Here is a 26951-nt window from a genome sequence, read left to right as displayed (position 1 = left end):
GAAGGACTGACAGACACAAAAAGTGAAGCCCCTCCAGGTTATATTTACATATTCCAGTTTTGAGCCCATACTACTCGTTTTGTGCTTATTTTGCTTAGATCTGTCCTTTTCCCAAGAGTCATTTTCTCTGAGAACAAGATAATGATGATTTGGTGAGCTTTCAGTAAATATGGATTGAGATAATGAATGAAAGAAAATTATCCAAAACTTGTGACACAAAAGGAAAACCACGCGCGCGCGCACACACACACACAACACCCTGAGGGTAGTGTGGAGCCCCAGATCGATAAACTTAAGGTCCACGCCTACCTCCAGCTGGTGCTAACCAAACTAACCATTCCCCCTTTGGGTTTGAAGGAAGGGGTGGGTTTAAAGGCGGATACTAGAACCCAGTACAAGGCAGTCGTTTAAATGAACAAATGTTCATACCCGGGTGGAGACCCAGGCCTCAGCGAGTCAGTAGAAAGCAGGTTGACATTTCCACGGGTCCCCAGGGTCCTGCCTGGTGCTGCGCACGGTGATCTGCAGCACCCTGCCTCAGCTCCGCTCATCCTCCATCACCCTCCTGCCCGCTGGAGCCACCACCTCCGGGTCGGTGGGTACCGATATCCTGTGGAAGGCGCTGTCCTCCGCGTGAGACCATGAAACTCGAGTTCGCGGCACTCAACATCCCGCTGGCGCGGTGTCTGCAGACCGCGGCGGTGCTTGTGGGGCTTTTCTCTTTCCTCCTGATGGGTAAGAGCCCCGCTGTGCCACACTCTCCTCCACCCACATTTCTCACCCTACCGGTCTCCAGTCAGCCAGTTCAGACAGGGCATTCACCTACCGTGGTTTGGGTTCTTCTTCACTTGTGGCAAATAACTTTGGCCAACTTTATTTCCCTTCTGCTATTTTCCTTTTCTTTCCTTCCTTTCATTCTTTCTTTTTTGATTTCTCAAGGTTTCTTTATGCAGCCCTGGCCGACCTAGAATTCTCTGTAGACCAGGCCTGCCTCTGCCTCCCAAGTACAGGGATTAAAAACCTGTGTCATTATGCGTTGGCTTTATTTCTAAAGCGAGGTGTGTCTTACCTACAATGGAAGACAACAGGTTTTTAAACACACAGCTGCGTGAATTTGGGTAACTCTACTCTCCCAAATGTAGCCGTAGCCCCATCTAGAAAATTGGTGTAATAGAAAAGTTGCAGGTTAGTCCCTCAAAAGCTGTCAATTTGTTCTGGATCCCTTGACTCTTAAATGGGTAATTAATGCTTATAGATATTTAAAACCTGAAGCCTTTGCCACCTCGATCTCAGGACAAAGAGCTACAGTTACTTTTCCGTGTTTAGCGTTAACTTTTCCAGTTACATCAGCACTTAGGTGCAGAGTCATGCCTTGAGGCAACTACATGTTTGGGTTGGGCTTATGAGCCCTTTGTTTGGAAATTATACACTCAGTGGTGCATTCTGGAATATTTTCAAGCTAAGGCAGTACAGGAACCAGATCTCCGTGGACAGTTCTTGGAGGTCTGTACTTCGTGTGTCATGCGAAAAAAGGAGAAAAAGAGGAATGACTGAGAATTTCTATGGCTAAACCTTGCTAAAAACAGAAATCGTCTATATGGGCTAAGACAATGAGCGCCACACCAGTTGGGCTAAAGTAATGATAATGACATTCATTGCATTATGCTTTTGCATGTTGGAAGTAGTTTCATTTGTTCAATACACTCACAGATCTCAACCATGACTGTCTATGAGGATCACTAAAAAGATCTTAAACACTGGCATGGATGCCCCGGCTCCAGCCCTAGTATTTCTAGCTCATCTGTCTTGGAATGCAGCCTTCCCTGAGACTTACAAAAAACAAAAACAGAAACAAAACTCCATGGTTTTTTTGTTTGTTTGTTTGTTTTTGTTTTTGTTTTTCAAGACAGGGTTTCTCTGTGGCTTTGGAGGCTGTCCTGGAACTAGCTCTTGTAGGCCAGGCTGGCCTCGAACTCACAGAGATCCGCCTGCCCCTGCCTCCCAAGTGCTGGGATTAAAGGCGTGCGCCACCAACGCTCGGCTCAAAACTCCATGTATTGTGCAGTCCCTTTTATAGGATATCCAGAGTAGATAAATCTGGAAGAGCAAAGTGCAGATTTAGGTTAAGGAGAGGGAAAAAAGGGAAGGTGAGATACTTAATAGGCACAAGGTTTTATTCTGAAGTAACTGAGAAGTTTGGTAACTATACAAAAGAACAGGTTCAGTATCCCCAGTTTGCTAACCCCAAACCCCAAATCCTCCAGAAACAGAAAACCCGGAGCAGTGACATGACAACGCACGTGGAAACCCACGCCTCTACTGTAGCAGACTAAGTGTGAGCACATCACGTGCTTCTCAATAAGTTAGAGGAGGTTTAAAAAACAAATACATCTGACCCATCCCCAGATGTCTGTATGGGACAAAAATCCAAAATTTTAACTACTTTTAGCTCCAGGCATTTCGTGTAAAGAACACTCTGCCTGTAGCAGTTGCAAAACATGAATGCATTGGATGCAACTGGATTGCTTTCTTTACACAGGTTAATTTTATTTTAATATCATCTCAATAAAAAATTTGAATGAGACACAGTTCCTTTAAAAAAAATGAAGAAAGTACAAAACCTACAGGGAGTAAGTAGTATATGGAGATTGACCTTGGACTTTTAATTCCAAACATACTTAGATCAACCCTTAAAAGTCAGGAACATAGTGGGTCATGGTGGCTCACAACCTTTAATCTTAGCACTTGAGGCAGAGGCAGGTGAATCTCTTCTTGTGAATTTGAGGCCAGCCTGATCTGCATACTGAGTTCCAGGACAACCAAAACTGCATAGTGAGACCCTGTATCAAAAAATAAGTACATAAATAAAAATTACATTAAAAGTCAGGCCATGAATTCGTAGAAGTCAGTGAATTTGGTAGGTTTAAGACATCTGTTTTGAGAGCTGTTGAAGTAAACTTTTGTGTTCACGTCTTTGACTTCCAATTTAAGAGAACCAAGTTACTCTGAATTGCTTAGGGAGATAAAAACAGTAAGGATGCTACTTAGTCACGTAGTATGTATAATGTTTTCTTTTTTCAAGCCAGTTATATGTAGAATATTTAAAAACTACTGTCTTCTATGATATAAACTATGAAGGGTTCAAGCCGTGTGAAGAATTGGCTTTAACTGAAATAGACTCTGGACAGCTAAGTGTCATGACTAAGGTGTTTCTGCACAGTGAGCTAGTTGTTACTTTTTGTCCCATGAAATAAGTAAAAATGTGGGGAAATACACTGATACACATTTATAGAGAAAATTTATTAGAAACCCAAAAGGTCAGAACACAGACAATGGTTGCATTAGTGCTGACAACCATTGCAGTGATTTCATTAAATATAACATTTGTGAGGAAGTTACAATGCCAGACTCATAACACCTAACAGCTGGCATAAGAATGTTCTAATTCTTGACATTTAGAATGAATAATAACATGTGATTTTTCATGTTAAAAAAAAACATGGAGCTGGAGACATGATGGCTTGCTGGATAAAGAGTGCTCATTACCTGTATAACAAGCCTGGCAGCGGTCTGTGCACACCCGTAACCCCAGAGCAGTGATGAGCAGATAGCAGGGGTCATTGGGGTTTCCAAGATGCCATCTTAGAAGAGCTAGAGCTTCAGGTTCAGAGAGAGAGAGACCCTGCCTCAAAGGAATAAGGTGAAGACGACACCTGACACCTCCTCCAGCCTTTGTGCGTGCACAGTCAGACTTATACACACACCACCACCACCAGGAATAAGGCTGATACTCTCTTTGCTCATCATTTCCCCCATTCTTCAAAGTATGATGGTAAGGGAGATTTTGTGATAATGGTTCAAGTTTGTCTGTCACTTCTTCTGTGCCAGGCACTTGCCCTCAGCAACCTCTGGAAACAGATGTTGTCATTAGCCCATATATTTTACTTATTTACTATTTTTGTTTGTTTGTTTGTTTGTTTTTTCGAGACTAGGTCTCTCTGTGTAGCCCTGGATGTCCTCTCTAGACCAGGTTGGCTTCGAACTGACGGAGATCTGTCTGTCTCTGCCTTCCAAGTACTGGAATTAAAAGTGTGTGCCAGCACTGCCTGGCTTGTCATTAAACCATGTATTAATTACTCTGCACTGAGACAAAGCGCCCAACAGAAGTGACTTAAGGGAGGCAGGATTTACCTTGGCTCACAACTTGAGAAGGTACAGGCACTGTGGCTGAGTCATGATGGCAGGAGCATGTGGCTAGGACTTTTTGCATCTTGGTGGACCAGATGGCAGAGAAGACTTGAGCCCCATCTAGGGTGGGCTATAGCCCACTTCCTCCAGGTAGAGACCACCTCCTAAAAATTCTACAATGTTCCAAAGAAGCACCACCATATGGGGACCCAAGTGTGCAGACACATGAGCCTCTGGGGTACACACCCACATTCTAACCTGAATGCCCGCTTCACAGACAGAGGTTTTGAGACTCAAGAGGTAAAGAAACCTGCACCTGGCTAGACAGCTTTCAGTGGTGAAATCTATCCTAGGAAGTCCAATTGCAGACTCATCACTTAGTTACTATGCATATGAAATGTGTGGTAGTTAGAGATGTGCTGTGTATATTCAAGAGGAGCCTGTGCAGCTGGTTTGAGGTGCTCCTCATTTGAAACTAGGGGGTATTCCATTTCTAGACCCCTTTTTGGATCACCCTGCAATTGAAATGAAGTCAGTTTGTTATTGAAGTCAGTTTTTCCATCTTTGTGGAAACAAACCCACATATGAACGCACAACAGATATGTCTAAGCTATACTATTCATGGGGAGATAGTGGTTTGGGTGTTTTGTGGTTTTGTTTGGTTTGGTTTGGTGGTGTTATTGGTGTTTTAAGTGCTCGTATTTAGCCATTAGTCAGATCCCAGTACAAATCCTATGGACATTCCAATTCCAAGGGCATCTGTTTCACAACTGTAGACTATGAGCCATGGTGTGAACCTTGAAGGTTGCTAGGAGGAATAGATGAGTTCCCTTACATAAAATGGCAGGAGTTGATTCCCGCCCAATACCTGCTCCTTCCTTCCCTACTTCATCTTAGCTCACCCACTAGAACTCTGAATATAGAATGAGGTGGGTTTCTATGTCTTGTAACTCCTTCACACAGCTTACTGAGGTAAACAGAAAATTAATCAAAGGTGGTGAATTTTCAGTGCTCTGACCTGGGTGGATAGAAGTTGAAGTAGAGGGAATGGCCCTGCTAGGAATGGGAGCAAAGAAAAGCCTCTCTGCCTTGCTTCTGAACACACTCTTGGTATTTCTACAAACAGTAAGACAGTCCACAAAACTAACTAACCAACCTTTAGTTTGTTCACATTTAACATTGCTGACATTGGAGACAAGTAACAAAGTCCTCAGCTACATTCACATGTGTATTTTGGTTAGATCCATAATGGGAAAAGTGTGTGTGTGTGTGTGTGTGTGTGTGTGTGTGTGTGTGTGTGTGTGTGTGTAAATAGAAATACAATTCTAGGTTGTAACATATATATATATATGTGTGTGTATTTATGTATAGTATATAGTAGTCCCTCCTAATCTGGTTTATGTATAGTTTTCACTTCTCCTGATTTTAATTATCTAGAATCTCCAAGGTCTGAAAACATTAATTAGGAAGTTCCAGAAAGAAAGCTTTAATAGCAAATAAATGAATTAATGATTATTAATTATTGAATAATATTTATATTTTGTATATTGCTTTAATTGCTCTGTTTCATTGCTACTAATCTTGCTAGTCTCTTACTGTGTCAAATTTATGAGTTGAATTTTTATCACAGATACATATATGTTGGTAAAAGCATATTATCTTTGGCCTTCACTGGCAGTGGCTTCAGGTAATCACTAGGGGTAACCCTACATGTTGAGTCATAGAGAGAGCTGTGATTTCTCAGGGTTAGATGCAGTGGCCATCACCAAGATGCCTTGATGTATCCTTGGTACAGGACACTTTTTTAACAAGATTGAAAAGGGGGAGACAGGAGTTTGGGGTGTGGAGAGCACTCTAGAGAGGAGGCCTCACTGCATTAGAGAAGGCTGAAGTATCACTCCCTAAAGTGGTCTGCACTAGTGAACACTCATCATCTACTAGGCTCTAGCTTTTATTCTGCCCTCCTCTCTCTTCTTGATATATTTCTTCTTATTTATTTCAAAACAGGGGTTCACTATGTGCTCTAGGTTGGCCTGCAATTCAGTCCTCAGTCTCTCAGGTACACAGAGCCATACCTGACTTATAAATGTGTTAATCTATAATATATAAGTCAAACATTTAGAACTGTATTCTTTGGGCCAAGTGTGGTGGCCCACATCTTTTAAACCTAACATAAGGGAGGCAGAGGTAGGCAGATTTCTGTAAGTTTGAGGCCAGCATGGTCTACATAGTAAGTTCCATGCGGGTTATTATAAAGTTATCTTTTTGTTGTCAAAATTCAGGTCAAGTTTTTCCACCCTTCCCCAGCCCTGTATTTTTAAGCAATATTGTTAAAACTGGAGAGACTCTCATAAAACATAGCAAGCAGTCAGAGACACTAGACCATGAAGTGCTCCCTTTATGCTTGTAGTGGTTTGAATGAGAGTAGCCCTCATAAGCTCATTTGTTTAAATCCTTGGTCCTTGGTGGAACTGTTTGGAAAGGACTAGAAGGTATGACCTTGTTGGAGGAGGTGTATCACTGCCAGCAAGTTTTGAGGCTCTCAAAGCCAAGTGTGCCCCCTCTGCCTGCTGCTTGCAGATAGAGGCTCTCAGCTGTTCCTGCCTCCAAGCCTTTGCTTCCCAATCACAGCCTGAAACAATTAAGACCCAAATGAAACGCTTTCTTTTATCAGTTGACTTGGTCATGCCATATTGTCACATCAGTAGAAACGTAACTAATACAATGTTATTTCTGTTTCTGACAATAGAGGTCTTGAAAATGGAGGCTGTGGCCAACACGTGCCCTCTACGTGGATTCATGAACTGTGATGCACAGTCAAAATAGGAAGACAAGATTTCCTACAGTAGCAAATCTTCTACTTTCCATGACCAGCGGTTGTGAAGAACAGGGTGCAGTGACTGATGGACTGATTCCACCTGGCTTTTCCCTCTCTTGCAGCACAGGTGTGCACTGGGATCATGGCAATGTTGATCATATACGACTACTGGTTCCTTTACATCCCATATCTGACCTGGTTCTACTTTGACTGGCAAACCCCAGAGCAAGGAGGCAGGAGTGTCAACTGGGTCAAAAACTTGACTGTGTGGAGGCATTTTAAGGACTATTTCCCAATTCATGTGAGTAGAACTCTCCTCTAAAGTATTACTGTGAGTTGGGAGGGCAGTGGGGGTGTGATTTCATCCTGTGTGCCTCCACTGCTTCCCAGACAGGGTGTGCCTCAATCCATTTTATGTTCTCATAACGAATACCTGAGCTTCGGATTCATATAAAGGAAATTTATTTCTCACAGTTCTAAATCCGGGGGGGGGGCAATATTATGGTTCCAATATTCAACTACTTTCAGGTCCCATGATCTCATGGCAGATACAAAAGGCAGAGTAAGAGGAGACTAGCTTGTCCTTTTAGGAAGAAGTCATCCACACCAGCAGTGAGGATGTTAGTCTCTCTGCTCTCTTCTGCTCTCATGAGCCCTCAAATCTTACACTGTTGCACGGGAGATTAAATTATCCTTGGTTTTTTTTTTCTGGTTTTACGAGACAAGGTTTCTCTGTATTGTTTTGGAGGCTGTCGGTCCAGCCTGGCCTCGAACTCACAGAGATCCGCCTGCCTCTGCCTCCTGAGTGCTGGGATTAAAGGCATGCGCCACCACCGCCCGGCTAAATTATCCTTGTTTTGTGGTGATTGACAGGCAGATTCAGATCATCCCAGAGAAAGCTTGCACATTGGTCCTAGTGAATAAATGAGTCTTAAGCCAGGTTGACAAAGTCTGGGAGGCTGTGTATGGGACCTGGGTTCCATAGACAGTTTAGAAATGTCAAAATATCTCTAACCCAGGAAAGTAGGATGAATTGTTTTCTCGTTTCTCACTGACATAAGGGGTAGAGGGGAACCCTTCCACTTCCTACTAATGAGGGCCGTTCTGTTTCCTTATCTCAATGTAAATGTGCTGTAGCTCATCAAAACCCAGGAGCTGGATCCAGGGCACAATTATATATTCGGGTTTCACCCTCATGGAATATTTGTGCCTGGAGCCTTTGGAAATTTTTGCGTAAATTACTCAGACTTCAAGAAGCTGTTTCCCGGTTTTACGGTATATCTTCATGTGGTCTCGTGCTGGTTCCGATGCCCACTCTTCCGAGAATATGTAATGAGCTTGGGTAAGTGATGCAGCCACTGTTCCCTCAGCATTCAGTGACATAGACACTGTTCCCACAATTCATCTGCTGTTGCCACAGACAGCATTCAGTGACATAGCCACTGGTCCCATAGCATTCAGTGACAAAACCACAGGCCCCACAGCATTTGGTGACAAAGACACTGGTCCCACAGCATTCAGTGACATAGCCATTGTTCTCAGTGATACAGCCACTGTTCCTACAGCGCTCTGGGGTGACAGCAGCACATACAGCACCCACTTGATTTTCTGCTTCCTGTATTCTGTGGTGTTCTCACACTCACTCCTGCCTTCTCTTCTTATGTCCATCACAGGTGTTTCATTTTGTGATAGCAACATAGGAATTTTCAACAAACATTAATCCAGTGGACCAATAAATCGGTGAATGTAGTTAATATATTCAAGTGTGGAAAAATAGTCCTGGATCAAACTTAAGTGAAAATCATATTTTGGAGAGGCACTTTGCGTACTCTTATGGATGTTAGAACTGGGAAATGTCCTCTATTGTGTCTTGCAGTATCAATAGTGACATAAACTACTCAGTGTTCTGACTTTGACACCCAAGGTTATGTGTACCTCCTGGAGCTGTGGATTTTATCAGTGGTACTGTGTTTGTCTAGCATGAGCATGGCCTGGTTCTACCCCCAGATCTGTAATGAAAGAAAAGAAAGGAGAGAGGAGGGAAGGGAAGAAGGGATGGGAGAAGAGGGGAGGAAAGGGAGAGGAGGGGAGGGAAGGGAAGAGAGAAATAAAAGTCACCCCTCAGCCAGGCGTTGGTGGCACACGCCTTTAATCCCAGCACTCGGGAGGCAGAGGCAGGCGGATCTCTGTGAGTTCAAGGCCAGCCTGGTCTACAAAGTGAGTTCCAGGACAGCCTCCAAAACAATACAGAGAAACCCTGTCTCGAAAAAACAAAAAACAAACAAAAAAAAAGTCACCCCTCGACAGCTTGGTCTACAGAGTGAGTTCCAGGACAGCCAGTGCTGCACAGACATACCCTGTTTCAAAAAAAAAAAAAAGAAATGATAGAAGGAAGGAAGGAAGGAAGGAACAAAGGAAGGAAGAAAAGAAAAAGGCAAAAAAAGTAATCCCTCTGCAATTCTGCTACTAGATTTGGTTTGATTTTGGTGTGGTTTGCTTTTGTTGAGACAGACCTCACTCTATAGGCCAGGCAGGCCTTCTGGTCCTGAATTCCTGACAATGCTGCTGCTAACCCTCAAATTCCGAGATTGTAGGTGTGTGCACTGTGCCTGTGAGTGGATGGAATACTCTTTAATCACTGATTCTGAGAGCAGATCCAGCCCGAAATGCTTCAGAGATGCGATGTAAACATATATGGAAGCCTAGGCTCATGCCAACAGCCTTCATTCAACTCAAGAGACTCTAGTTGCCTTTCCAGCTTGATTGGCTTTTAGACTGTGCACTTCAGTAGCTTACAGAATAGTTTACAGTTATCAAGATTATGTAGGGTGGTTATAATTACCTTTGCAGCTTCTGAGTATAAAGATAGCCTTTTTAGAAAAAGTATAACTTCGGTATCAGTGACCTAGTTAGGGAAAGATTTTCCATTGCCTTTCAGGTTGTCATGGCTTCCTATAAGTCACTTCCATCGTTATGTATCTGTTTGGAAATCATTACAATACAGAGCACTAGGATCTGCGCTGGCTTTGCAGGGAGTCTGCCTATTTGTGGACTCAAATACAGAACTCAGTTCACTGACTGAGTGCTGCAGGCCACACTAGAGGGCGCCCTACCCACCAAACTACTGCATGATCTACTCTATAACCTCTAGAGGGCACACTAGCACCGCAAGCAACCAAAGAAAATGATTTTTTTCTTCTTATGTGGTAGACATTGGGTTAGTTTTATAAAAGGAACAAAATTAAAGATAAAATTTTAATTTCCAAAAAGTCACAGAAATAGATTTTAAATTTACTTTTTGCTGATTCAAAGCATAATCACTAGTAAATTTGGGTACTTGAGAACAGGTGTGACAGAGACAGCAGGCACTCGGCTCTCCATGACCACATCAGACACAGTCTCAGAGTCTTTCTTAATATGGTGATCACAGTCATTCCTGTTTGCTAGAGTTAGTACTGAGATTAAATCTGTGCGCTGTGTGCCATCATTGTCGCATTTACTCATCTTTTGAGACTGGGTCTCTCTGTAGCCATGGCTGTCCTAGTACTTGCTGTGTAGACCAGGCTGGCCTTGAACTCACTGAGAGCCACCTGCCTAGGTGTGTGCCACCACACTCACCATTATTAGTTTATAGTATCACAAAATGGTCCCTTTTGCTGCAGCCTTCATGTCTTAAAAGCTAAATAAGAATACCCCAATCTGTAGCTAATGATGAATTAGGCTGTTAATGTGAATACATTCTCAGCAGTATTTCCCAGTTCTGGATCCTGAGAACAGTGTGTGGTCCAAGGCTTCCTCCAGTGACTTACCTCCCACACATGAAGTTTCTATGGCTACAGATTCTCTTAAGCCCTAAGTACAACCCATTTCTCTTGGCCCATTTTGGAGGGTAGACAACCACTAGATGACAGCACAACTGTATGTGTTTCAAGGCTTATATTCTATCTGGATGCCTACTAAGCTGGAGCAGGTAGCAGGGAGTTCATCACCACAGCCTTTTACCTGGTGCAGAGGACCGTCATGACCCAGCTTTGTGGGGCTTCAGTCAGATCCATCTGACTTGCCTGGCTCATAACTGAGAGGGGGAGTGTGGATTGAGAAACGGCAGGTTAAGATGCTTAAGAAAAAGAGACACGGGATAGAGTCGGGAGGGCAGTCAAGTGAATACTGGATGCCCCAGGTATATTCTTAAACATTCTTAAGTACCCAGACCAAAAGGGGGACATGGAAAAGGCCTTTATCATGTATAAGGAACAAACCGACTTTCTTTCCTTAATCCTCCAAACACCTTAGACTCAGTTTCCCATTATCCAGCCTTGAGGGTCAGGAGTAACCACATCTCAGACCAAGTCTGTTTTATTTAGATAAGACACCCTCTAAAACATCCTACAGTAGCATGTCCTAGGTTTTATGACTTACTAAGGACAGTTTTGAACTCTCTGACCTTGAGTCAAGAGGAACTGGAGCCACCTTTATGGGTTCTGACAATTTCCCCTTCTACATTTAATTAATTAATACCTGTGCTTCTGCTACAGGACAGATGACTGTGTCTGTCTTAGGTTGACTTCTTTCAACTTCCAGCCTTACCAGTCATTGGAACACACATTCTGTCATGTGTGACCTTCCTTAGGTTGCCTGGAGACAAAAAGCTCTTACCTGTCTTTGACTACTGGTCTCTGTATAAAAAGTTTAGGGGATAGTGCATAGCTTGATGCCATGCACCTCTGAGCCAACTTTTCACTGAGAGTTCACAAGCAAGCTTGATCATGCTAAGCAATGCGTATGCTTTTGTGGCTACATCTCCTATTAAAGGAATAAAGGATAATCAAAATGAAATGGCCTTTTAAAATTGGTTTAGGATGTCTCCAGTAGTTTTAGCTGTATCAAGATCTAAATCTGCCTTCTTAATTAGATTGTATCTAAAGATTCGTAAGTATCATGTCAACTTCCTATCAGAATGAGCTCTGACTTTTTTCATTCATTAACACTTATATAGCATAGCATAGGTTGTAAAATTAATAATTCCAGTATGGTTAACAATAGACACATAATTGACTGGATTACAATTCTCATAATTTCAATTCAATCAAAGGACAATAACGTGTTCTCATGGTGGGTGCAGTATGAATAACTCCACAATTCTGAACCTTTTCTTTTTCTCCTATCTCAAAGTCCAATGCACTGCTGTCCTAACTTCCAAAGATTGAAATACCACAGTCCTTGAGTACTGAATACTAACTGCAAAACTTTTGTCCATCTCCTCCTCACATCAGCCCCCTCACAATGAAGAGGGGCTTTAGCCACACATCATTTCCATGGTAGTGTTCAGCTGTCCTAATGAGTCCTTTTCCCCCAGAGGGGAAGTCTCTGAGGCAACAGCAGAAATGAGTTTCGACTGGAAAAAAAATTAGCTCTATGTCACAAGATACAGTATGGATAAACCACTAGACATTCCGTCCTTGGCTGGATCCAGGATAAAAACTCACAGAGGTCTGGGAAGTTGATGCAGCAGGTTTGTTGAGAAACTGGAAACCTCCAACCATAGTGTCCTTCCGTTCTCAGACTGTACAATGATGACATCAGAGGGTCAGGAACACAGCTTCAGCATTCGTTCGAATTCATTGGGGGGGAGGGTCCCAGCAGTATCATCAGGCCTCTCGTTCCTCTGCTCCACCCACCTTACCAGATGTAAGAAAACATACACATCCTGCAAGAAAACATACACATGCCCTCGACCCCATATTTATTAAAACAGGATCCGGTCTTTTCTGTAATCCAGTACAAGGATCTTTCCATTTGGCTTGAGCAAAAGTTGTTGGAGTTCCATCATGCCAGAATCTATCCACAGCAGATTGCTCATGGGCATCCACATTCAGAAAATTTAAAATGAAGAGTGCATGATTTAAATGCATTATGTGGACACTGGGGGTACAACTCCCCTTTACTTATTTTTTTGAAGTTGTGTTTTCAAGGTGCTATGGGCATGCTCCACAATTCCTTGTCCTTGAGGATTATGAGGAATGTCTGTTACGCTTTGTGTTCAATTTTCCATTGGGAACAAAATTGCTGAAATGCTTTACTAATATATCCAGATCTATTGTCTGTTTTTATAATTTTAGGAATTTCCGTGTAAGCAAAACATTTTAAACAATGACTTATCACATCACATGCTTAGTGGCTTCTTCAGTTTATGCAATGGCCATTAAGAAACCTGAATGTGTATCAACTGCCACGTGCACTTATTTTAATTTGCCAAATTCTGCAATAAGAGTAATAACTATTTGCCATAAATGGTTAGGAAGCAGGCTTCAAGGATTTATTCCTAAATTAATCACAGGTAAATATCGTGGGCACATGGCACATTGTTTGACAATTTGACGAGCAGTTTCTCTTGTTAAACCAAATTGTTTTCTTTGACTTCTGCTATTTTGATGATGAAAGGTGTGTGACTACTGAGCCAGTTCTACCTGGGATAAAGCATCCATTCTTGTTAATCGAGCAGCTGACTCATTCCCTTCAGCCAGTGGGCCAGGAAGGTTTGAATGAGCCCCTGTATGGCCCACAAAGCTTGGCGATTTCCTTTGATGACAGAGGACTTTAGACTTTATTCTGCGAGTAAGCCGCAGGGAATTTGTGAGTAGCTTTGAGAAAAAAGCTATGTTTGTTTTGTGATAGAATGATCTTTCACATAGCAGCGTAGAGGCAGATTAGATGGGTAGAATCTGACAGGCCTACCGATGGTAGAATTCAGGGAGACCCAATGAAGACTAGGCTGGTACGTTGCTGCTGTGGGATAGTCCTGCTGTGAATATATACTGCTCTCATTGGTTGATAATAAAGGCTGCTTTGGCCTATAGAAAGTCAGGACATAATTATGCAGGAAAGCCAAACTGAATACAGAGAAAAAGAAGGGCAGTGTTGAGGGAGACACAAGCCAGCCACCCAAGAAACAAGATGCCAACACACTGGTAAAAGCCACAGCCACCTGGCAATACATAGGTTAATAGAAATGGATTAATTAGAATGTAAGAGCTAGTTAGTAATAAGCCTGAACCATAGGCCAACCAGTTTGTAAATAATATTAAGCCTCTGAGTGATTATTTAGAAGCAGCTGCAGGATGGGGCAGGACAGAAAAATCTCTGTTTACACAGTGCTCTCATGGTAGAAACCCAGAAGGGAACACTGTTTGCTAGTGTTCCAAGACTTCATGTTTGATTCGTCTTCAGGTAGGCAGCAGCCGTATATGTAGTATCACTATTATCAGTATCTGACATTATGAGCAAGTGTTCAATAAAGGGAATTTGCACAACAGACTGATATTTCAACCTGGATGACTGGATGGGTGATGGAATCTTTTGTCTTGATCGTTAATGTTAGCACAGGTACATGCTCTGAGGAATAATTTGATATGTTGGCTTTGGATAGGTGAACTTGAGGTGTCTTTGAGCTGTCAAAGTGGAGATTTCCATTTGACCATTGGCGATGTGGCCCTGGAAGCTGAGGAATATATTCCATGAGATGGGTTTCATAGAATTCAGGTCACATAAGTGGTGGTTGAGTTCATGGATGTAGATGAGGTTCGAAGACAATCAAAGTAATGAAAGATCTCTCAGAAATAGCAGCTTGCGCAGTAGGTTGGAAATGGAGCCTAGAGGGGCACAAGAAGTAGCCAGAGGAGAACTAGAAGGGTCATGTGTCAAGACCCAGGGGGCTGTCTTTGCAAGAAAAGAGATGCCTCATTTCTCACTCCGGTTACTCTGAGCTAAATGACATGTCTTGAACTCAGGGAAAGTTCAGAGACATCCACACAAGGTCATATATATTCTCTCGTCCTCTCACCCATCAGGGCCTGCCTTTTCTCTCAAGGGCCAGTCAAAGCCAGATGTGACATGTAACCCCAACACATTGGAGACTGAGGTAGGATGATTGCCATGAGTTTGATTTAAGCTTAGGCTAATGAGTTGAGAGCCAGCAAGTCTAGTGCGACCCTGTAGAGAGAAAGAGAGACAGAAACAGAGAAAATGAGTCATTCAAAACCTTATATTTCTCTAATAGCAGGAATCATAACAAAATCATCACATTGCTGTAGAATATTATTTTCAAAAAATAATTCTTCAGAAGAAATGGCTAGTTATACTTTCTATTTGTTTGACTAAGGGACGGTTTCTGTTTCTAAGAAGAGCATATCTCATGTGTTGAGCAAGGACGGAGGTGGGAACATTTCTGTCATTGTCCTTGGGGGTTCAAAGGAGTCACTGGAGGCCCATCCAGGAATCTATAACCTATGTATCCGCCACCGCAAAGGATTTGTTAAGATTGCCTTGACCAATGGGTAAGTGGCTTTTTTTTCCAGTTTTGTTGGAGACAGGGTCTTGTTCTGTAGCTTATACTGGCCTGGAACTCACCATGTAGCTCAGGCTGGTCTCCAACTTGTGATGATCCTACTGCTAAGCATGCCAAGTCCTGGGATTACAGGTATGAACCACCCTGCTTGGCCTAGTTAAGTGGCTATTTGTTTAGGGTAAGTATGTTTTAAAAGTATAAGACATTAAATGTGCACAAAGAATAATAATAACTGTTCCAGCCCTTAAAGAGCATTCTCCAAGTCAATGTTCCAATAAAGACAGGTGTACGGCTTCTTGAGAATGAAGGAGACGCTTTCTGCCAAGGCAGCTGGAATGGCCCAGCATGCAGCAGTTAAAACAACAACAACAACAGGATACATAAAATTGTACACACCCATTGTAAACTTACAACAAAATGAATAGAAGCCAATGAAAAGAAAAGCTTACCCCAAACTTGACTTTCTACAGAATAGAATTCTAGCCATGGCTACCTTGCTGAAGCACTTCCTAAAGATTTCAATACAGCTTGAAGTGTTTGGAAGTTTTGCAGCTTCTGGTTTTTTTTGTTTGTTTGTTTTGTTTTTGTTTTTTTGTTTTTTGTTTTTGTTTTTTCGAGACAGGGTTTCTCTGTGGCTTTGGATGCTGTCCTGGAACTCACTTTGTAGACCAGGCTGGCCTCGAACTCACAGAGATCCGCTTGCTTCTGCCTCCCGAGTGCTGGGATTAAAGGCGTGCGCCACCAACGCCCGGCATTTTTGCAGCTTCTGTGTTTCAAATGTGGATAGAATACAGCATGGGAAGGGTTGGATACTGTAGTAGTTACTTTTCCCATTGCTGAAAAAATGCCTGATTAAAGCAGTTTGAAGGGGGCTGGAGAGATGGCTCAGCAGTTATGAGCACTGGCTGCTCTTCCAGAGACTCAAGTTCAATTCCCAACACTCACATGGCAGCTGGATCTGGATCTCCTGCCAGGGTTTCTGACAACCTCACACAGACATACATGCAGGCAAAATACCAATGGACATAAAAGAAAATCAATCTAAAGCAGTTGGAGGAAGGGAGGGTTTGTTTGGGCTCCCGGTCTCAGAGGATACAGTCCATCTTTGTAGGGAAGGCATTTGGGGAACAGGAAGCTGCTGGTCATGCTGCACTCACAGCCTACAGGCAGAAAGCAATGAACTCAGCCCACTTTCTCAACTCATTTTCTCCTTTCTCCCTCTTTATTCAATACAGGATCCCAGCCCAGGAGATGTGACCACTTATACTCAGAGTTTATCTTCCCCTCTTCATTTAAAATGTCTCCAGAAATACCTTTACAGACACACCCAGAGATGTGTCTCCTGGGGGGGGGGGTCCAAATCCAGCCGAGTTGACTATGAAGATTCAATGTCACGGGCACATTTACAATTTGGAAGGTTTTCTTGAAAGTAAATTATTTAAATTAGTATCCTTGAGGCCGGAGAGATTCAATGGCTCAACTATTACACAGTGCAATTATGAAGAGTGGAGTTTTGACCTCAGTACTCACAACTCAGGCATCCTGCAAACACACATGGCCCCAGCTCTGAGGGAGAGATACTTTCTGTCAGCCTTTAAGCATGTACATGTGTGTGCACCTGCAGACACATTTGTGCATGTACTTAAACAACTGAAAAGATATTTGGCTTCAATTTGTAAAATCTGTGTCCTTCCTTTCTGTTAACTTCAGAGCCAGTTTGGTCCCAGTGTTTTCTTTTGGTGAAAATGAGCTTTATAACCAAGTTAGCAACCCTGAAGGTTCGTGGCTTCGAACTGCACAAAACAGACTGCTGGAGTTAACGGGGCTTGCCTTGCCACTGATCTATGCCCGAGGTATAATGCCCTATCGGAAGCCAATCTACACTGTTGGTATGTACATCAAATAAATACAACAATCTTACCCCGTACAGTGTTTACTGTTATTGTCTAGGTGCTAATCATTCAAAAGAAGTAGCCTTGAGTTTGGGCTTCCTAATGTCTTAGACCAGTGGTTCTCAACTATGTTAGTGCTTCAACCCTTTAATACAGTTCATGTTGTAATGATCCCTAACAATGAGATTATTTTCTTTGCTACTTCATAACTAATTTTGCTACTGTTATGAACCGTAATGCAAATATCTGTGTTTTCCCATGACCTTGGGTGACCCCTGTGAAAAGGTCATTTGACTCCAGAAAGGGGTCACACACGACCCATGGGTTGAGAACCACTCTTGGACCTTAACTGAACTTTAACAATGCTAAGCACATCTAACGAACTATCTCTATTTCCCATAAGTGTGAGAGTTGGTTACCTTGTGTAATTCCACTGTTGAAGTAGAGTCCAAGTTTAGACATGAAATCTCTAGTGCTCCTAAGTGGACATGTTTCTCTGATCTTTCCTATAGCACAATAGTTGACTGATAGGCAAACCACCTCAGAGGCTAACAGTCACACATACCCCGCCATCAGTTTCTTACTAAAAGCATGCTTTGTGCTGCTACCTATGTTTATATATGCTCTGTATCAAATTTATAAAAGGTGCATGTTTGAATGACTAGAGATGGGGAGAAGAAATGGGAAAGTAGGGTGTAGAGCCCGGCTGGTGCGGTTTGCGTAATGTCACCTGCTTAGGATATTGAGGCAGGAGGGACCCAGGGTCAAGGCCAGCCTGAGCAACACCCAAAGCTGACTCAAAAGTAAACAAATAAATAAGCGGCAGAAGTGAAATAATTTCCTTCTGAGGCTTGGAAGAGATGGGGAAGTTGAAAATGAGAAAGTCCTGAACCATGAAGAGTTACCCATAGCTTTGCATTTTATATGAAATGGAAATAATATTTTTGCCACAATAACAAGTAACTAAAGTCTGAATACAGTGACTTTTTTAAAGATTAGTTTCCCTAGAAGATGATTTCCTTCATTCCTTCTTCTCCTCTTTCCCCTACCCCCTTTCTTTTTCATAACAGAGTCTCATGTAGCCCAGGCTAGCCTGAAACTCACTATGTAGCCATGTGAGCTTTAACTTCTAATCCTCCTGCCTCCACAGAAACCCTTTCTGCTAAGAGTATACACATAGCATTTTCTGCTGTCACTTTATATGAGCTTTGCAATTCAGATGCAGCCACATGGAGCTATTTTTAGCTGCCATATTTAACTCAGATGGAATGTAGCAGCTTGTTGGCTAGTTACTAGGGGAACACAGAGATGCTTTTCAGAGTACAACTGTACTTTCATGGTCAACGGGCTCATTTCTTTGGCATCATATCAGTTAATCACTTTTGTTCCCTTATGTTATGCTGTTTATTTGAGGGAGAGATACAAGTTATGAGTTGGGGAATAAGTTTAATTAGATGTAGTGCATATGCTCACATAAAATTGTGAATACTGAAAATAAAGGACATTCTATTGAGTTAAAAGATTGTTGTTATTATCTCATTGCATTAACTTTGTCTTTTAAGTTGAGTGGCTTTGGTATCTGATATAGTAAGATTGGCCTTTCCTGACAAAACCAGAGTCAAATGTGAGCTAGCTGTCAAGATGTTTTTACTCATGCTGTGCATGGCGCTTCTTTGGGAGGCTTGGAATGAGGGGACATTCCTTGGCTCATCCCTCTGCTTACTCCCGTGGTTCTGAGTTCACGGTATCTCCAGAAGCCTGTTTTTTGTTTTTTGAAACCTTTAAATGATAGGAACATTTCATAACGGCCCGATTATCATAACCTTCCAACAACAGAGAAGGGGGTCAAAGGTTCCAAACAGCTTGACTTGTGGGAACCGGAATAAGCATGGACCTCTAATCCCAATTCATAGGTAGCTGAGGCAGGAAGATCACAAGTTCAAAGCTGGCCTGGGCTGCAGAGTGAGTTCAAGGCTAGCCTGGACATAGCTCCATGGTTAGTTAGATTCTATATGGCTTAGAGGCCTCACCTAGCATGTGAAAGACGGATTCAGTTCCCAGTACTGCAAGAAGGAAAGACAAGAAAGAAGGAGGGAAGGAAGAAAAAAGAAATAGGAGAAAGAGAGAGAGGGAGGGAGGGAGGGAGGGAGGGAGGGAGGGAGGGAGGGAGGGAAAGAGGGACTGGTTGGTTCTTGGTAGGCATGGCATAATGAATCATGGCTCACACAGCCCCGGCTGTACACAGATTGATATTGATAAAGAATCCTCGTCATGCATCTTGCAGATGGGCTGAAGGAGTGGCGAGGTTTGAAGTCTGTCTCTGAGTTACTATGAGTGTTTCTTTCTCTCACAGCTTAGGTTTTCCAATTCTAAGAGAGAAGGTACTTGTAACTGGCCAATCTTCTCTTGGGCTTCTCCAGGGATCACGTTTCACGGTGTAAGCAAAACTGTGCCACCCCAGTGCTGGGAGGGGGTGCACATGCAGACTGCACTCAGAGCCATCCTGACCAGTTTGCTGAGAGCTTTGGGTGTATTGAGCTTTCCTTGAGCAGGGATTCCTGCCAAAGTGTTAACCTGAATCAAAATGTGAGGAAATAGACAAATGGTTCATTTAAAAAAAAAAAAAACACTCCTCAGTTTCTGGAATAACAGAGAGGAAGAGACATTCAGAAATACACAGCTGTCCTGAGTTGGAGAAACAGATGCAAGCATGGCTAATGAAGCCGTTGGCAGAGCTTGAATGTAGCTTATGTGTAAAATGTCGCATGTTGGTACGTCTCTGTGGGTGTGACCGTGGCAATGTGTAGGATACTGTTCTCATTCTTAGAGAATAAAATAGTCAGGATGACTCAAGTGACTGAGTTAGTGTCATCCATGCCCTACTTTCAGATGCTGAAAGAAAGCAGGCCTGGCATGGTGCTACGTATCTGCAGTCCCAGCATTTGGGAGGCAGAAGCAGGAAGACTGTTTCACCTTTAAGGCTAGCCAGGGCCACATACAAGACCCTGCCTCAAAACCAGACAAATGAACAAACAAAAGCCCTAATAAGGGACGAGGTGGGTGGGTAACTTGATCGGTAGAATGCTTGCCTAGCAAGCACAAAGCTTATGTCTGATTACCAGTATAAAACGGGTAGGGTGAGCCGGGCGGTGGTGGCGCACGCCTTTAATCCCAGCACTCGGGAGTTCGAGGCCAGCCTGGTCTACAGAGTGAGTTCCAGGACAGCCTCCAAAGCTACAGAGAAACCTTGTCTCGAAAAACCAAAAAAAAAAAAAAACAAAAAAACAAAAAACGGGTAGGGTGGGTGAATACCTGTAATCCCAGCACTTGGAAGCTAGAAGCAAGAGGATCCAAAGTTCAGGGCCATTCTCTGCTTCATAATGAGTTCAAGGCCAGCCTAGGCTAAATGAGATCTTGTCTCAAAAGAAGTCAAAAAGATAATAAGCCCTACGTATGTTGAAGTTATGCATACAAAGCACACTGGAATGATTGAAGGTAGATGAAGTGCTCATGGTATCCTTAATATTTTAAATAAAAAAGATAAGGAAACAGGTTTTATTTTCATTCCAATCCACCATATACTGGTGGGGGAAGCACAGGCTAAAGAATGTCTGAAATTGAAGGAAAGGAAGGGAATGCAATTTGTTTCTTTTGTAAAACAGGAGAGATTAAAAGGGAGAAGTCCTGAGGATGAATGCAGAGGAGGTAAAACTCTGCCTAGCATTTCCAGCAGGGCCCAAGCTCTCTGTGGCGTGAACCAGATCAACAGAGAAAAGTATTCAGACCTCCCATGTGTGAAGGAGCCCCACGGAAGAGAAGAACTCACCAAAGTGGGTAGGGACAGGTAGTGAGTGGATAGGTAGTTATGGAAAAGTAGCTAAAATGTATTAGACAGAGACTAAGGAGAGGAAAGAGGCCCAGCGTTGGCGGTGCACACCTTTATTCCCAGCACTCAGGAAGCAGAGGCAGGCGGATCTCTGTGAGTTCGAGGCCAGCCCGGTCTACAGAGCGAGTTCCAGGACAGGCTCCAAAGCAATACAGAGAAATCAAAAAAAAAAAAAAAAAAAAGACTGGAAAGAGTTTTTGTTACAGGGTCTGCAGGTGGCTCTCTTGGCTACCTTTCCCTGTCTGCTGAAAAGACTGTTTCTTCCTGGTCTAGGAGAACATCACTTTAGCTTCTCTGAGAAAGGAAAGGGAATCCAATAATGCCCTTCTCGCATCGCAGAAGTACCCTCTGCATTGTTTTCAGTGCCTTCAGCTCAAAATAATCCCTGTGCCAAAGTGGCATACCACACTGCTTACTTAGGGCATTTCAGTGCCTAGTACAACATACTGACTGCTCAATGAAGGTTCGTAAGTGACAGCATATGTACCTCCATGCACACAGAGAACACATATGCATGCATGTACATACATTGGCCATTCTTTAGACATCCATCGGAGACTGGATCTGAACTCGGTTCTTCCAGCTCCCAAGCTTCTCCACAACCCCACTTGTTCACATACGCTGGCCTGTCCTTTCGGGGGATCTTTCTACATGAGACCAGACTAGGAGAGTTTTGCCTGATGTGATGGCACAAGTTTTAATCCCAGTGCTTGAGAAGCTGAGGCTGTTTGAGGTCTGCCTAGGCTACTTAGTGAGTTCAAGGCCAGCTTGACTACACAGTGAGACTGACTAAAAGCAAAATAACCCATGCAGGTTCTAAACTCAATGGAATCTTTCTAACTACAGACAAACAGAATAAAGATGTTTTTATTTTGGGAGATCTATTTTCTACTTCCATGAGAAAAAATTTATCGTTTATTTCCAATGCCTCCTGCTGCTTTCTGCACTGGCCCATGAAACTCCTTGTCCTCTATCCTAGGTGCATATTGCACAGCTGTAGCATGGATTTGGAGCAAGATAGGGATCCTTGGTGCTATTGTCCCATGGGCTGGGTTTTTCCTATTCTCTATCCCAGATAAACTTAGCACACCTCATAAAGATGAACAGGGTGGCTGGAGAGATGGCTCAGCGGTTAAGAGCACTAACTGCTCTTCCAGAGGTCCTGAGTTCAATTCCCAACAACAACATGGTGGCTCACAACCATCTACAATTCAATCTGGTCTCTTCTGGCATGTATATGTAATAAATAAATAAATCTTTTTAAAAAAGATGAACAGGACTGCCATGGAAGGACACAGATGAGCAGACAAACTCAAATTATTGCACAAAATTGAAAGCTGCAATATTGGAGCATGGCAGCCACAACGTAATGAAAACTTGGAACACACCAGCTGATCTCATGAAGGCATTTCCTCAACTGAGACTCCTTCCTCTCTAATGACTCTAGCTTGTGTCAACTTGACACACAAAACCAGCCAGCACACCTCCATAGGTTGTTCTAGCATTTGATTTCATGACATCTGACAAACACTCATAAACATTAATGTTTCCAGTATGGGCTCAGTTCAATTTCAAGAAACAAGTGTCAAAATGAAACCATAAAGGAACTTGTTCCCACTGCTACAGTTTTCACTTCATAGCTACTAGATTAACTTCCTTGAATGTTTAGTCTAAGTATGGTCTCGATGATCACATTTTGTGCTTTGTTATCTCTAGATTATCCCTTTTGCCCTCTGATAAGAATGCCAGGCTGTTGTTCATTATTTCTGCTCTGTTGGCTTTTTGAGGGGCTCACCACTCAGCTCCCAGATAGATCCCATTCAGATTCTTATTCTTTCTTGTGAATGCCTGGCCTTAGCTCGGCTTATTTCTAGCCAGCACTCGTTAACTGGAATTACCCATCCACCTTTTGCCTCTGAGCTTTTTCTTTTTCTTCTGTCTGTCTTACATTCGCTCTCACTCCATGGCTGGCTGGCCCCTCATGTCCGCTCTCCCTGTTCTCTTCCTCCTTCTATTATTCTCTTTGCCTACCAGCCCCACCTATCCTTTATTCTGCCTTACTATTGGTTGTTCAGCTCGCTATTAGACCAATCAGGTTTTTGTTGTTGGTGGTGGTTTTTTTGAGACAACCATGGCTGTCCTAGAACTTGATTTGTAGACCAGGCTGGCCTCAAACTCCCAGTCAGTTCTTTTAGACAGGCAAAGTAACACAGTTTCACAGAGTTAAACAAATGCAACATGAAAAAAAAATGCTACACATCTTTGCATCGTTAGACGAATGGTTCACGGCATATCGCATATAATACATCTTAAACTAATATCCCATAACACTAGGCTTAAATATTAACTTCCTGGGGATTAGGGAGCAGGTTTGGAACTTTTGGCATCTCAGGGAAAGACAACTGGGCTATGGGCATCTTACAAGAGGAGGTCTTACGATTAATTCATTAGAAAAGTGTGTATTTGAGTGCCTGGAAGAACCCATTGAAATTTAATGAAACTTAACAATTTGGGAATAGGATTGAATTCAGCCTTGGTGTCTTAGGAAAGAAGCCCTGACTCAGAGGTCACAAGTGTGTGACACTAAGCTGGGAGCAGCTCCCTGGCTGGACAGGCTTAGACAGCAACGGCTCTCCATCAGTCCCCACCGCGTCCTGCCCCCTGACTCTGGCCTCTCTCACTGAGACACCCTCACCAGAAACTAGAGTTTATCGGTCAGTCTGGATACAGGCTTCTCAGTTTCCTTCCCTCCAAGTTCAGAACTGCCAGGAAGGAAGCTTTGAGAACCTCGAGGTGTACTCTCTCATCCCATCCCCAGGAAAATTTAGGCCACAGAGAAAACTAAGGTAGATCCAGGATACCCCAAGGCTGCCCTAGAACCTCTGGTGCCCCCGCCTCTGCCTCCTGAGTGCTAGAACTCCAGGCAGGCACCAGCTCATCTGGGTTATGTCCTTCCCTTCTCTGTGCATCAAGGGACTGAAGTCTACCGTGCAGAAATTTGACTTCCAAAAGACCAAAGAAACTTGTCCATAAGCGTTTGGAGAGTTCGTCTGTTGAAACACTCAGCAGTTTCCAGTGTGGGTGTGTCACTCCTCTCTCTATGTCCCTCAACTCCAATATTCATGCTCTTTATGGCTTGCTGCCTGAGCTCTTCCTTCGCGTTTGTTTAGTTTTTTTCTTAAATACCCAACCTTCTGTTACTGGCACGGTTTCATCCTTGTATGTAACTCAGAGAAAGACAAAGGATGTCCCTCCCGATGTGTACTCCCATTTTTCCCTTACGGTCATGTGCATAGGCCTCACGCCCAAGCTAACGACTTTAGAAGAAGCAGCTTGCAGCAAGGGTTGAAGTTGACCACCCTGCTTATCCGGGCCTTGGAGCAGTAGCAGCATCGAGCCAGCAGATGGCGGAGCGTAAATAGGCGCCAAAGACTTGTTATTTCCGAACTCTCTTTAAAATTCTGAGGTTGCTTATTATATAAACATCTTTTTAAATATGTACAGAAACCTCCAGATTTATTTACAACTAGTCGGCACTTTCATAATTATACAGGTGAAGTAAATGCTTTTTTTGTTTGTGGAACACAGCCCTATCTCTTTCTCCTTTCCCAGAGGGAAATGTTGGTCTTTTCAGATTTTTCTTTGGTGCACTAAAAATACTGGTACACCTAGAAATATAATTTTTTTCATAGATAGGATCACACTTTATTTTGCAACTTTTCTTTGACATTTTAGACATTATGCGTCCCCGTGTTACTTATTTCTTTTTAAAAGATAGCTGCCTAGGATTCCAGTAAATAATGTCGCTCAACTTATGTAACTGGTTTCCTAGTGAGCTGTGGTTGCTTTCAGTTTCTGTGATTATATGACTTTCTGTCCTACAGATGCTTCGCTGTAAAGATATGTGACACTTTCGATTGTTTGGAAAGGTTAAAAAAAAAAAAAAGAAAAGAAAAGAAAGAAATGAGTCAGAATAGAGGGATGCCGCGTGACCCGAGCACTTCAGTCAGTCATAATGAGAACACTGTGGTCTGGCTGTCAGCTGTGCCTACGAGAGAACGAGGGTGACGTGTCACACGGCAACGCCTCCCCCACTCACAGCTGCAGCCTGCGGGTACAGCAGCGCGTTTGACTCAGAAGTCAAACCACAGGAGCCTGACAGCCCAGTGTCGCTGAGAAGGGAGACTCTATTTGCTGTCAAGTGGGATGGTGTGACGAGGCAGGCAGCCAGTGAGCTGAGGAGAGGACTGGAGCCCGCGGGCTGGAGAGATGTGGATTGGCAGCCCAGCCCTCAGACGCCGACACGGCTGTGGCCGAGCAATGGTTGCTCCTCGAGGGTGATGCGTGTTCTGTTTTCCACAGTTGGCCGCCCCATCCCTGTCCAGCGGACTCCACACCCGACCCCAGAGCAGACTGAACAGCTGCATCAGACCTACGTGGAGGAGCTAAGGAAACTATTCGATGAGCACAAAGGGAAGTATGGTATTCCAGAACACCAAACTCTGGTTTTTAAGTGACTCTCCATCTGCAAGGCATAAAGGAAGATGAGAGCACTGTTGAAAAACAAATAAATATTTTAAATAAGTTCACTGTGGGTTTCTTTGTTGGACTGTAGACTCCAATTGCAGCTGAAAGGTATTATTAGTAATGGAGACAGCTGCTGTTATTTTATACTGTAATAAATAAAAATACAACAAATCCCAGTGGTAAAATGCTCACCTTCCATGGGCAAGACCCTGAGTTGGCTCCTTAACACTGCAAAACAAAAATACAGTACATGATCACAGGATAGGGTTGAAGATGATGTCATCTTAAAACCTCCTGAATTTAGGCAGACTGGATCACTCTTCCAGTTCCTAAAAGAGTCAGGATTAATCACATGCTCAGAGCAAAAGCAAAATACCTACTTCAGAGAGCCTCCAGCCCTTGAGCACCACTGTGGCTTGGGGTGGGGTCTTCCCTGGGTGTGGCAGCTGATGATCCACACAGTTGAAGACTTAGAGACCATGTGACTTGCCGTGTGGAAAGCCAAAGAAGCAGGACTCACTCAACTTGAACACATTTGTTACTGACTAATACCAATTTTAATACTAGCTGATGTAGGCCATATCAGTGCTTTTGGCTTGGGTGGGTGTTTTGTTGTTGGTTTTGTTTTTGTTTTGTTTGGGTTTGTTTTTGTTTGTTTTGTTTTTATCAGTGCAGAATTATGCCGTTTTTGAAGCAGGATGAGTCTGACACGAGTCCCACATGGACGAGAGCCTGTGTCATTTCTCTTCATGTATCTGCAATGGAAAAGCAAGCCTGTTTGGAAGATGGCATCCTCCCTGTTTTGGAACATGTCAGAGGGTTGTTGGAGATATGTTACACAATAGAAGAACTTGTCACTTTCTTCCCCTGGTGGCCATTTCACTTAAGACAAGCTCTGAAAGAAAGTGCCCTCTCTTCTGAGTACTACCCAGTTCAGTTGACTAGAGTCGAGTCTTCTTTATTTGCTGGTATCTTCCTGGTACCTAGCACAGCTGGGGGCAATCGGAGGACATAAAATAAGTGCTTGCCCAGTGGTTATAACAAACAACTTTGCTATAATGTGAAGACTTTTCTGAAGCTAGTCCATAGTAATGAAGCCTGTTATAAGCCAAGATCCACATGAAATAGGAAAATTTCCTGTTATCTAATTGGCTTACACCAATAATCAACAATCCTACACATTGTTATAAGCATGTCAGGCTTCTGCCATTTAGTCACTTGGTATTAGGTAAGAAGAATGGAAGTAAAAACAATGTCCTTTCCAAACGCCTCCAGTGCCGAATGTTTACTTCCGTG

General features: G+C 43.1%; 1 protein-coding gene across 2 annotated transcripts; it reads left to right on the top strand.

Moving 5' to 3' along the window:
* Positions 1-641: 641 nt before the first annotated feature.
* Mogat1 (monoacylglycerol O-acyltransferase 1) lies at positions 642-25839 on the top strand. 2 transcript variants are annotated; one of them, XM_005070445.2, is made up of 6 exons: positions 642-735; positions 7129-7307; positions 8144-8348; positions 15165-15339; positions 17061-17239; positions 25491-25839. In XM_005070445.2, exons 1-6 carry the CDS (start codon positions 642-644, stop codon positions 25643-25645), a joined length of 987 nt encoding a protein of 328 aa, XP_005070502.2. In that variant the 3' UTR covers positions 25646-25839. The 2 variants fall into 2 exon arrangements, 1 of the variants encoding a protein (XP_005070502.2); XR_005879647.1 differs by lacking the exons at positions 642-735; positions 7129-7307; positions 8144-8348; positions 15165-15339; positions 17061-17239 and adding an exon at positions 25060-25358 and having other exon boundaries at positions 25491-25581.
* Positions 25840-26951: the final 1112 nt, after the last annotated feature.

The sequence above is a fragment of the Mesocricetus auratus genome, unplaced genomic scaffold, assembly GCF_017639785.1.
Source record: "Mesocricetus auratus isolate SY011 unplaced genomic scaffold, BCM_Maur_2.0 Super-Scaffold_100010, whole genome shotgun sequence".
Lineage (NCBI taxonomy): Eukaryota > Metazoa > Chordata > Mammalia > Rodentia > Cricetidae > Mesocricetus > Mesocricetus auratus.
This window is presented reverse-complemented; position numbering and strand designations above follow the sequence as displayed.